This window comes from Odontesthes bonariensis, chromosome 23, assembly GCF_027942865.1.
Source record: "Odontesthes bonariensis isolate fOdoBon6 chromosome 23, fOdoBon6.hap1, whole genome shotgun sequence".
Lineage (NCBI taxonomy): Eukaryota > Metazoa > Chordata > Actinopteri > Atheriniformes > Atherinopsidae > Odontesthes > Odontesthes bonariensis.
Window position 1 is genome coordinate 147,501 of NC_134528.1, and position 12,907 is coordinate 160,407.

The following is a 12,907-nucleotide window of genomic DNA, read 5'->3' on the forward strand; positions in this document are numbered from 1 at the left end:
TGGGTTGGGACTGGATAGTGTAGAGGTAGGATTCCCACCTTTCATGTAGGTGACCTGGGTTTAAATCCCCTGCATGAAAGGTACTACCTCCAGTAGGGGTCCGTAGGTAAGACCCCCTTACGCTACCTGGGATATAAGGGTACATCGCTTTGGATAAAACCGGCAGCCAAATGCATAAACATAAACACCCGAGTCTGTGACACAACAAAGGGTCACTTCATGGAGGTCTATCGTATCAGACTGTACTGATGTCGCTCTGAGCTGAACATTATCTCAGATACCACCGATTAAAATGTTTTAGACTGTGCGGGTTGGTGGAGTTTTGGTCTTTGGATTTGTTTCTTGTTTGTCTTGGTTTCTAATCTGTTTCTTGTTGTCTTGGTTTCTAATCTGTTTCTTGTTGTCTTGGTTTCTAAACTGTTTCTTGTTGTCTTGGTTTCTAAACTGTTTCTTGTTGTCTTGGTTTCTAATCTGTTTCTTGTTGTCTTGGTTTCTAATCTGTTTCTTGTTGTCTTGGTTTCTAATCTGTTTCTTGTTGTCTTGGTTTCTAATCTGTTTCTTGTTGTCTTGGTTTCTAATCTGTTTCTTGTTGTCTTGGTTTCTAAACTGTTTCTTGTTGTCTTGGTTTCTAATCTGTTTCTTGTTGTCTTTCTTGAATCATCGTTTTAAATTAGGATTAATTCTGTTTGTATTTGTTGAGTTTTTGTTTGGGAAACTCATGGTTTCTTGTTTTTGATTTTCCTGTCCTGTGAGTTCCTGGGCCCTCATTTATCAAGCGTTCTTAGGAACAGATCTGTGCGTAAAGCGTGCGTGCGATCATTCCTGAGCAAAGTGTGGGATTTATGAACATGTACTTGAACTTAGAAATGTGCCTAAATCTACGCACAGTTTTGACCATGCTTACGCACATTGCCTAGTGGTAGAATTACGAAACTGCAAATGGTGTTGATCGCTGCACAGGGGAATATTACAATGTTCATTCAATTGTTACATTACAGTATGTCTGGCGGCATTTGGGTCCGTGTAGCCTATGCACGGTGCATCAGACCTACCTGGCGTTCATTGCATTTCATTCAGAGTGTAACAATAATTGTTTCACCAGAAGACCTGACAATAATCAGCCTAGTTTAATTGATATGGGTATAAAAGGCACACGTAGGACATGCCATTCAGAACGCAACATGGCCCATCTTGCATTGCTTGAGGATCTGGAAAACCGTGCGCTACGGAGGGAGCGCGTGTTTAGGGAGCGTGCAGATTTATTGGAAGAAAGTAGTGAGTGGCTTCAGGTTCAGATTTCCAAAACATATATTGATCGACCTCTGCCGTGAATTGGGGCCATTGATGCGGCATTTCTCAGCCGTCCATGAGCCGAATTCTGCCCACAGTGTTGGATGCGATTATTTCTTTGGCCCCGACTTACATTCGATTCCCTTATGGGGGTCCACGCCAGGCAGCATTAAGCGAGGGTTTTATGGTATCGCGCAGTTCCCCAACGTCATAGGAGCAATAGACTGCACTCACGTCGCACTAAAAGCACCATCACAGCACAAATACAACCTCGTGAATAGGAAGGGGAAGCACTCCATTAATGTACAGCTTATATGCGACAGTGATATGCTGCTTCTCAATGTCGTTGCCCGATGGCCAGGGGGGACGCACGATTCCTTTATTTTGCAGAACAGCTCCGTGGGCCTTCGTTTACAAGAAGGAGCTGTTGAAGATGGATGGCTTATTGGTGAGTGTTGCGCAGCATGTTTGCAACATTGGTTATATTCAGTGTTCGAACTACTGAAACTGACACGAGACCCCCCGAAAACATGATTTGGGAAATGTTGGGGGGTCTCTAAAATATTGGCAAAATGTGATTTCCCCTAATGAGTTATGATTGCAGACGCGATGCGTGTGTGGAGGTGTGGAGCCTGTGTGCGTAATTGGCATAAAGCTGTGCTGTCCGCCGCGTATGATTCTGTATTGCTTCTCATGTGTTTTCGAGATCCGCGCTCTGAGTCAAGCGCCAGCAAGCAAGCAAGCAAGTTCTTGTGGCTTTTAAAGGGAATGTTGGTGCCATATATGGTTACTTGGGGGCGTTCCATGATGCAAATTAGTCTGATCGTGCCCGCGCAAGGTGAACTGGCAGGTGTGGTATTTATCATTGCAGATTACCTACCCGTGTGCGTACGACCTGTCTAAGAACGTTTGATGAATGCCGATTTTTTTGTACTTGGGCACATTCTAAATTTCAGTCATACGACAGGATTTAGAAGGGATTCTACGCACTAATGATGAATGAGGGCCCAGGTCTTTTGTCTTGCAATAATTTCTTAGACCTATGTTTCTGTGTTCTTGGTGAAGCTTACATTATTCCTGCATTTAGTCCTGTGCTTAGATCTTGTCATTACTCCCAGTTTCCCTTTAGTTTTTTAGTTGTCGGCTCCACTTCCTTGTTAGTTCCAGTATTCATACCCCTTTGTTCAGCTCACTCTTTGCACGGCTGGTTTTGTTTGTATTTAGTTGTTGGTTTTCGATCTCTGATCTCTGATCTCTGCTGCAGCAGCTTTGGTTGCTGAGTTTTCAATTAAACACCCTGTCAAGTTTCTCATCAGCCTCCAATCTGCTGTTCCACATCTGGGAATTCGCCGAATTCGTGGGAACAAAATGGTAAACAGCCGGTATTTTGTCAGGTTTTCAACACGTTGGGGATCTAAACGACTACTTTCTCGCCTGAAAATGTTTCAAATGTTGCTAAAGTTTACAGAGTTTAGAGCTTAAGAGAAATCAGCTTCAGGCCGGCTGATTTTGGTTCGGGCAGGAGGGAAATGCATTGTGGGTAAACGCTCTGCATACTGTCTGATCGATTTCACTGACCTGTAATGACGTTAATGTCGGGGTAGAGGTCCTCAGACAGACAGGCGGCTGAACTGTTCCTCTCAAACCAATCTCTGAGCTCCTTCTTCACTGCAGCAGAACCACACAATCTGTACAGACCCACCACCTGGCACACATGTTGGCACACATGTTAGCATACACATGTTAGCATTTAGCACAATGTGCTCATAACTCATGAAGCTGCCGGTGTTTCAACCTTCAGTCCTCGTCGCTCTATCTCTGCCACAGTTTTCTGGATCAGCAGGGGCACCGGGGATGCGGATCCTTCTTTCTCCACCAGGTGGTGCAGTTCCACGCCAAAGACGCTGGAGGGCAAGGATGCGTCCCGGATGAGCTGAAGACACAAGCATGATTCTTTTAAATGTCACATGTTTAACCTTCCTGTTGTCCTGGGGTCCAAAGTGAGCCGCCACCATGTTTAGCTGTAGAAACAATACCTTAAACTATCTTTTTCCAACTTGAAATGTTATGCCTTTTCCTAAAGGGACCCCATCATTAGAAAAAGTCACACTTTATTTTTGTTTATGTTTCCATGTGGGCTGTACACCACCAGGGTACAAAAATTGTCTTATGGGTCATTTTTGACCCGTAAATTATAAAAACATTTAAACACCAGAAAAAAGTTCACTGTTTTTTTCCCTTTCAATATAATTAATTCAGAAGTAATTATTTCACATTTATATAATAGCAATAATAAACCTTTATTATGTAAAAGAAAACTGAGAAAACAAGAAAACTGTTGGTCCAACTGACAGTTGGTTTGTAGTTAAAAAAAAAAAAAAAAAGCGTAATCCTGAAAACTGGTGATTGTCTTTTTGTATTGTGTAACAAAAACTACATGATAAAAAATGTATTGAATTGAGTTGAATAGATAAATAACAGGTGGTTTCATCATACTAAATAGATTTTGGATTTAAAATTCAATTAAGTTGCTTTATTTTGGGGCATTGGTAGGGCGGCTCATTTTTGACCCGTAGGGCAAAGGGAGTAAACACAATGTTAAGACCTCACAAATGGTTAAAGGGTTAATGAGTTAACAAGTTAAAGGGTTAACCCTCATACCTGATTTAAAACACAACTTAATTTCTGAAAAGGGACATTTTTGTCCCCTTTTAAAACGACCTAAAAACATCATATGTTAATATTTTTTCCCACTTTTTTTTCTGTAGATCTTTTATTCCACTTCAGTTCTGATCATAACTTCCAAGTTTTCAATTATTTAAAAAAATCTAACCCTTTAAATACTGGTTTATATGATGTAAACGCCAATTTCTGTAAAAAAAAAAAAAAAAACACAAAAACTGCTATATTTTCAATATATAGAATGCAAAGTAGAATTTTTGAGGGGGGATAATTATGGTCTGGGATATGTCAATGATCAGCAACAACATTGATTTTTAGGGATTTTAGATTTATTTTTATTTTTTTTAATTCCACTTTGCATTCCATATTTTGAAAATACTGACACCTAAAGGCTTAAAATTTGGACTAAAAAGTTCAAATTGGCATCTAAATGGTTAATTTTTTTTTAAAATAATTGAAAACTTGGTAGTTATGATCAGAACTGAAGTGGAATAAAATATTTATGAAAAAATGTTAATATATGATATTTTTAGGTTGTTTTAAAAGGGGACAAAAATGTCCCTTTTCAGAAATTAAGGAGTTTTTTTTTTTTACACAATGAAAAATTGCATTGTATATTCGAAAAAATTGTCAAAAATGCACAACTGGATCAAATATGATGAGTTTCACTATCTACAGTGTGTGAAATTAGAGGAGAAAGTACTTCCCAAGTGGAGAAAAATGTCCCCCATCAGGGATTAGGGTTAAATGAAAAGCTTGGTTATGAATCATACCGCCACTCTGAGGGATGCAAAGTAGTTTGGTGGCTGTGTTTATAGTAGAAGTAACATTGGTGAGTACCTGTGTGTCCCATTTTTCCTGCAGGGACAGTTTGACATAAAGAAGTCCTCGAGGCTCCAGCTTCACACACAGCTGTTGGCTGCGACTGCCTGGGACAGAAAACACTCGTCATCATTTACTGCCGACCAATCACAGACCGGCGGGCTGTACGGCTTGACCAACCTTTGAAAAGTGGCGGGATGGAGACCCCCCCTAAACAACACACTCTGTTCCTGGTTGGACCGGCGGAGGTGGGACACTGCTCCAGTTTCACCCCCCCGGCTGCTGGGGGGCCGGCTGCAGGCACAAACATTCAGATGGAATGAAAATGGACGTCATTAGGTGGTTTGGTCTGCACATCGCAGCAGTAATCTGCACAGCTGTCAGAGGGAGGTTCTGGGTTACTTTAGAACAAAGGCTGTGTTCCAAACCGCCTACTTCTCCTACTAACTTTGACTTTTTTTAAGTTCCTGGATGCATAGTAGATTCTCCGAAATGTTGGGTATGCATCATGAGGTTACTACTCATACTCAAACTACCCAAGATGCAACGTAACGTGACGTCGCCGATCGTCATTTCCTGTCAAAACGGCAGTTTCAAGCTAGCTACAACGAGGGTAGGTTCACTTCCTGTTTTCAAAACAAAAGCCCCAATTGTATGGTAATGGCTTTCCCTATGATAAAAGGCAACGGGTATTTTATTTTGTGAAAATAACCGGAAGTGCGTTGCTCACTGCGGCTAGCTTTAGTAGCACCGAATTAGTGGGAACGAAATTGTAAACAGCCGGTATTTTGTCAGGTTTTCAACACGTTGGGGATCTAAACGACTACTTTCTCTCCTGAAAATGTTTCAAATGTTGCTAAAGTTTACAGAGTTTAGAGCTTAAGAGAAATCAGCTTCAGGCCGGCTGTTTCGGCTCGGGCAGGAGCGAAATGCATTGTGGGTAAACGCTCTGCATACTGTCTGATCAAATGAGGATGCAGTATGTAGTATGTAGTATGTAGTATGCAGTATGCCGTATGCAGTATGCCGTATGCAGTATGTAGTATGTAGTAGGCGGTTTCGAACACAGCCAAAGTGTCAGACAGGTTCTTCTACCAGTGGATGCTGGAAACGTGTACAGTTTCTGCTCCACTTTTCCTCACAGCTGAAGTTTGAGCCCTTTTATCACAAATTACAGTGAATGTCCAGGATAGCTGGTTGTATTTGTTGGTACAGTTCACTCTTGGGCTAAAGACCTAAGCAGCCCTTCTTATCTGAGCTTAAGAGTGTCGTATTTAAGTGAATTGGTATTTTATTTTTCAACCAAACACCATCTATAAACAGGAACCGACTGTCGTCTAAAGGGTTCATTCTCTGGAGAACAATCTGTGCTCTGAATGAAAATCTGTTTTTTGGTGGTTTACATTCTGCTTGTGTGATCTGTTTTAACCCCTTAACGCCTGAATTTATATAGCTGTATATAAAAAAATGTTTTGTGTGTGTTTTAGCCTTTAAGTAGATGGTAAATAATGCTGAGATTATTAATTTCACTTTTGCACAAAAAATAAATAGAAATTTTGGTATGTTGCAAATTTGCTACAACAGGCATAATGGTCAATAATAAGACAACAACAACAACAACAACAACCTGTTGCAGATTTTATATAAAATCTGCAACAGGAAAGAAGTCCGTCACTTTGCGGTCCCACTAGAAACAAGTGCTTGTCAAAGGTTCCTAGGTCCGTAGTGAATATGGACTAACCGGCATTGGGAGAATAAAGATGCTATCTCAGCTGGTTGATTGAGTCAAACGGTTTGTAGCATATATGCGACAATAGGCGTTAAGGGTTCTAAAATCCTATCCAGAATCTCATCTTTTGATTTTACAACGTGTGACATTCATGTGTTGAGGGGAAACAGGTCTGCTTAGGAATCACATGACATGACTGCATCCTTAATGTGCTGTTGGAACATCTCTACAGGAAGTGCTGTTCTCTGAACCTCCTGGATTTTGTTCACACTGATACAAAACATTTAGAGAAGCAGAAGTCTGTCAGCAGCTCTTGTTGGTGGATGTTGGGATAAACTGGGAAGACCAGTACCAGGTGTCAACACCACGATGCGGAGCTGCCGGGCCCGCTCCAGTTCCAGGTGGAAGGTGTGGTTTAAGGACAGGGCGGATCCCCGCAGGGTCAGCAGGGAAGTCCTGGCTCTGGTCAGCCCATCGGTCTGGATGGCCAGGAAGACCTCCTTGGTGCCCTCTGACCTGGAACCAGAGGGTTCAAACATAAGAATGAACCATAATCATTGTAGGGGGACCACTGAACAAACGTTAGCAATGTGACCCTTTCCAGGGAAGATGATATCTGACACATACATTTTACACCTATAATTTCCTTTCATATATCAGTACATTGGGCGGCTGCTTCCGCACAGACCGTTTCATCTCTATTCCTTCCACCCTAACCCCCTAACCCTAACCCATCTCTATTCCTTCCACTCTAACCCTAACCCTAACCCCCTAACCCTAACCCTAACCCATCTCTATTCCTTCCACCCTAACCCCCTAACCCATCTCTATTCCTTCCACCCTAACCCTAACCCATCTCTATTCCTTCCACTCTAACCCTAACCCATCTCTATTCCTTCCACTCTAACCCTAACCCATCTCGATTCCTTCCACTCTAACCCTAACCCATCTCTATTCCTTCCACCCTAACCCTAACCCATCTCGATTCCTTCCACTCTAACCCTAACCCATCTCTATTCCTTCCACTCTAACCCTAACCCCCTAACCCATCTCTATTCCTTTCTCCCTAACCCTAACCCATCTCTATTCCTTTCTCCCTAACCCTAACCCATCTATATTCCTTCCACCCTAACCCTAACCCATCTCTATTCCTTCCACCCTAACCCTAACCCATCTCTATTCCTTCCACTCTAACCCTAACCCATCTCGATTTCTTCCACTCTAACCCTAACCCCCTAACCCATCTCTATTCCTTTCTCCCTAACCCTACCCATCTATATTCCTTCCACCCTAACCCTAACCCATCTCTATTCCTTTCTCCCTAACCCTAACCCATCTCTATTCCTTCCACCCTAACCCTAACCCATCTCTATTCCTTCCACCCTAACCCTAACCCATCTCTATTCCTTCCACCCTAACCCTAACCCATCTCTATTCCTTCCACCCTAATCCTAACCCATCTCTATTCCTTCCACCCTAACCCTAACCCATCTCTATTCCTTCCACCCTAACCCTAACCCATCTCTATTCCTTTCACCCTAATCCTAACCCATCTCTATTCCTTCCACCCTAACCCTAACCCATCTCTATTCCTTCCACCCTAACCCTAACCCATAGAGGCTGAGAAGAGGTTCAGCGGTGAATCAACCCCCGTCTGTTCTTTTACTTGTGACACCAATGAGCAACAAAAGCGTACCGGTCCCAGCTTGAGAGGCATTTAAAATGGCCTGATCAAAGCCTTGTTTGTTTCTGCTCTTTGTATTCAGGGTTAGATTCTAGAAAACTGAGCCCATATTTGCGATGCTGTGATCAAACTGACTGTATTTCATTGAATGAGTAGCTCAGTTCCTGGTGTCGGGGACTTGCTCGTACCTGCTGGTCTTCATCTCCTCCAGGCCCAGCAGGTGCACCGTCAGTAACCCGGTCACCCGCTGGCTGCACCGCGGGGGGTCCGAGCCCACGTACAGCTGGAAGGAGCTGACGTCACACGGGGCTTCTTGGGAAGCTGAGACCTGTTGCCGTGGCAACAGCTCAGGCGAGTCTCCATCACTGAGATACCCTGAAGGCAAACAGACCTTTAACATGCGGTCACTGTCATTGGGTTCATACAGATTCAGGTGAGACACAGGTGAGCCATGTTGTCATGGCACAAGGTTTTGGTCCTTTTACGCCCCTTAAATAACGGGTGAAATGGGTGGGGTTCAGTTTGGGTGGAGGGCCTCCGCCCATCACACTGCATACTATCAAAATCACTGCACCCCAAAATGTCTAGGGTGGGGGCAAAAGTACCAAAAAGCATTGGAATAACCCCCCAAGTGACTTGGCGTGCAGTAACTACACCCTTTCGTGAGTAACTACACCTTTCATGAGTAACTACACCTTTCATGAGTAACTACACCTTTCTTTACTAACTACACCTTTCATGAGTAACTACACCTTTCTTTAGTAACTACACCTTTCATGAGTAACTACACCTTTTCATGAGTAACTACACCTTTCCTTGGTTACTACACCTTTCATGAGTAACTACACCTTTCCTTGGTTACTACACCTTTCATGAGTAACTACACCTTTCATGAGTAACTACACCTTTCCTTGGTAACTACACCTTTCCTGAGACCAGGCCAGAGTATTTCCTGACCCTGACATTGTGTTTTTAGCCCATTTGTCCCCTTTGCTTCTTCAAAGCGTGAGAAACTGAAGCTTCACCTCCTTTACCCGCTGAGCGTCCTCTCGATGAGCGCCGCAGCGGTCGGGCGGGGGGGGCGGAGCTATCCAGGTGATATCTGCTGATGACGGTTTGGTTGGACAGCACTGAAGATGGCGTGGCGTCCTTACTGATCAGCTCGTCCCCGCCTCCTCTGCTGTTGCCCTGACGATGAGCCCGAGAAGACGATCGCAGGCTGAGTTTTCGGCGCAGCTCTGGAAGTTTCTTCATCTTCATAGAGAGTTTCCTGACTGTACCCGGAGATCTCAGCCTGTCGATCACACTCCCTGATCCGCCCCCTTTCTTCTGAGAGGCGGGGCTGGAGTCTGGGGGCGGGAAATCTAACGGATGGAGACAGAGATGGTCAGGAAGCGGCAAACCTGCTGTGGTGTGAAAGGAGGCGCGACTTTTACCGATGTTTTCTGCTTCGATGTCATCAGTCCTGTGGCTGATGCTTGGGTTGCTGCCCTCTGGTGGACAGCCATCTCCTCCGAGCTCTGCTCGGGGGTCTCTGGTGTCTCTGGTGTCTCTGGGGTCTTTGGCAGCCAGCTTTGTTGGATCGTCCTCCATCTTCTCGTCCCTCATCCTCCAGACCTCCTCCCCGCGGGGACCCCCGGCGTCCTCCTCCTCGGGGATGGGGTTGTACCAGATGTTGCTGCTGCTGTCGGTCAGAGGGCCGCACACGTCGTCCGAAGCCTGGGACTTTCCTGAAGACAGAACCCACGCTCGGCTGCTGCGGTCCAGGCTCTGCAGGTAGGCCCGCTGCCCCGACAGCTTGGTGCTGGTGGAGGCCACGGGAGCGTCTGTGGAGCCCCCTGGTGGCTGGGAGGCCTCCTGCTGGGTGGTGCTGGCTGGATCCACAGGCAGAGAGACGGACATCCTGTCACCGAAATGCTGTTTCCGGAAAAGCAGCAACATACAAATCACTGAGAGTTCATCAGCAGGTCCACAATAAGGCAGGTTCTGGCTGCTCAGACAGAACCAGAACCAGAGCCAGAACCAGAGGTGGACTATCAGGAGAGGGGAGGGAAAGAAACAAAAACCCAAACAAGAACAGGATATCAAGAGCTTTACAAGAAGAGCTACCAGAAAGTACCAGTAGCAAACAGGGTGGGGGGGGTTCTGGTTCTGGTTCTGGTTCTGCCTGAGCAGCCAGAACCTTATTATGGACACAGGGAAACATCACACAGAACATCATCCTGTACCCTTTCCTGTGCAGGTCGCTGTTTCAAGGCCTGCCCAGGTGCATCCTGGGATATCGTCCTGGGCGGTCGGTCCGAAGGCCTGGGGGCGGAGCCTGGACAGGAGGGCGGAGCCGACACGCCCTGCCGCGCCCACTGCTGTTTCTTAGCAACCGTGATATGATTCCGATGAGGTAAGTCGGGTTCTGTCGGGGGTCTCGACGTGGTCGTCAGTGACGGTGACGAAGACGTTGTGGCGGCGTCGGGCGGGACCGCCGCTTCTGCAGGAAACACACCAGAAACATCTGTGTGAAACATCTGTCAGCTGATCCAGACGTTCTGATGTTTAATGTGTGGAACATCTGTCAGCTGATCCAGACGTTCTGATGTTTAATGTGTGGAACATCTGTCAGCTGATCCAGACGTTCTGATGTTTAATGTGTGGAACATCTGTCAGCTGATCCAGACGTTCTGATGTTTAATGTGTGGAACATCTGTCAGCTGATCCAGATGTTCTGATGTTTATTGTGTGGAACAGAAAGTTTACAAATGTTGTTCAGGAGGTCGGATCACATGACTGGGCCACCTCAGTCTGCTCTCTGGGCCGGCTGATCATAAGTATTGATCATCTATAATCATTCAGCCCTGTCAGCTGTTTCAGCCCACAGAGAGAAATGAGTTTCAGCCTCACATCCTGAACATCTGCACTTCCAGCCTCTGCTCCCACAGACCCACTGAGTCTGTTTTTCACTTAGTTTGTCAGTCGGAGATCTTTGAACAACTTTTTAACAACAAAAACTAATCCTGCTTCCTGATTGGTTGTCAGGCATCTGTTCGAATAAATTACACAAACAGGTAAATCTGTGTGCAAATCTGTATGTATCCACAGCAACAGGACCAATGCTTCTGGCTCTGTTAGCATTTATCTTCCATGATAACCTCAGGGAAAATTGTCCAAAATAAAAATGATTAAAAATGTGGACTTGAACCAATTTGAACTGATCCGACATCTTAAAACTTCCTGGAAAACCTTTAAGGAGGATCCTCCAGGTGCTTGATGACCTCTAACTGGTGAAACGCATGAAGTCAGTTGTGGTTAGTCTGACTGGTTTATCGCCAGTTAGTCTGGTTAACTGGTGATTAACCAGACTCCTCCGTGATGATCATCCCGTGGAGTTCTGAGGCCTGATCGACCCCCTGGTGGCTCTGTTGGAGCATTTAGGGGTCGGAGGTGAGAGGGGTCGGTCTCAGCTTCATCCCAGCTGCTGCCAAAAACTAAACCGCCCCGGCCAGGAAGTGACACGCCACAGAGGTTGCTTCCACTTCCTGTCATCTGGAGGAGACCAACAGAGGACTGAGTCTCAGAACTAATAATAGTCCATCTGTTTTTAATTTTAAGCTGCCTGAGAAACGCTGATCAGCGAGGAGGAGGAGGGTGGGACGAAGGCTGAGGGATTCATGAGGGGGAGGGGAGTGGATAAACAGCTGTGACTGTGCAGATGTCAATGAGGCTTCTGTACGAAAGAGCAAACACACTGCTGTCTATTCACTATTCATTAGTCTGAAAATACACAGAAACACACCAGACTGCAGTCAGCAGCACACAGAGTCTCACTGATATGGTCACAAAGTGTGTAACTGTTGTGTTTCACTCTTACAAAGAGACCAATGGATGTTAATACAATGGTTGAAGAACGGAGTTCATGCAGTACCTCTTTATAAAGGCACCAACTTTCAACAATTTGTTGTACATAAACTCAGCAGAGCTGATTTAATCCGGCCTTAGTCTGGATTTATAACTACACTGCGTAAAAAACCTCACATCAACATCCTGGTGTCCACTGAATGTGGGTGTAAACGGTTTGATATCTGAAATCAGCAAGTCTAGATAACTACACCATCACAGGGATAGATAAACAGGAAGTAAATATACACACACACTCAGGTCTAATGACAGGAAGCGCTCAGCTGACCCAGTTTGTCTGCAGGAAGCTGAACATTAAGCACATGTGTAGATGAACAGATTGTAATTTTTAGCTGATCTAAAAATTAAGACTGAGGAGAGGGAAACTGTTGGCCTAACTTGGCATAAAGACAGTAAGCAGAAGGAAACTGTTGGCCTAACTTAGCATAAAGACTATAAGCAGAAGGAAACTGTTGGCCTAACTTAGCATAAAGACTATAAGCAGAAGGAAACTGTTGGCCTAACTTGGCATAAAGACTATAAGCAGAGGGAAACTGTTGGCCTAAGTTGGCATAAAGACTGTAAGCAGAGGGAAACTGTTGGCCTAACTTGGCATAAAGACTGTAAGCAGAGGGAAACTGTTGGCCTAACTTGGCATAAAGACTGTAAGCAGAGGGAAACTGTTGGCCTAACTTAGCATAAAGACTGTAAGCAGAGGGAAACTGTTGGCCTAACTTGGCATAAAGACTGTAAGCAGAGGGAAACTGTTGGCCTAACTTGGCATAAAGACTGTAAGCAGAGGGAAACTGTTG

General features: G+C 44.9%; 1 protein-coding gene across 2 annotated transcripts in view; it reads right to left on the reverse strand.

The window, feature by feature from the left end:
- syde1 (synapse defective Rho GTPase homolog 1) overlaps positions 1-12,907 on the reverse strand; it is a 40,170-nt gene that overhangs the window by 10,434 nt on the left and 16,829 nt on the right. Inside the window, exons 2-10 of one of the 2 annotated variants that reach the window (XM_075457864.1) lie at positions 10,436-10,692; positions 9,644-10,124; positions 9,242-9,571; positions 8,396-8,582; positions 6,876-7,039; positions 4,975-5,088; positions 4,813-4,901; positions 3,086-3,223; positions 2,869-2,995 (exon numbers count right to left, since the gene is read on the reverse strand). In XM_075457864.1, the coding sequence (XP_075313979.1) occupies positions 2,869-2,995; positions 3,086-3,223; positions 4,813-4,901; positions 4,975-5,088; positions 6,876-7,039; positions 8,396-8,582; positions 9,242-9,571; positions 9,644-10,124; positions 10,436-10,692 (1,887 nt within the window). Of the gene's footprint in view, positions 1-2,868; positions 2,996-3,085; positions 3,224-4,812; positions 4,902-4,974; positions 5,089-6,875; positions 7,040-8,395; positions 8,583-9,232; positions 9,572-9,643; positions 10,125-10,435; positions 10,693-12,907 lie in introns of both variants that reach the window. The other variant, XM_075457863.1, reaches the window with a different exon arrangement.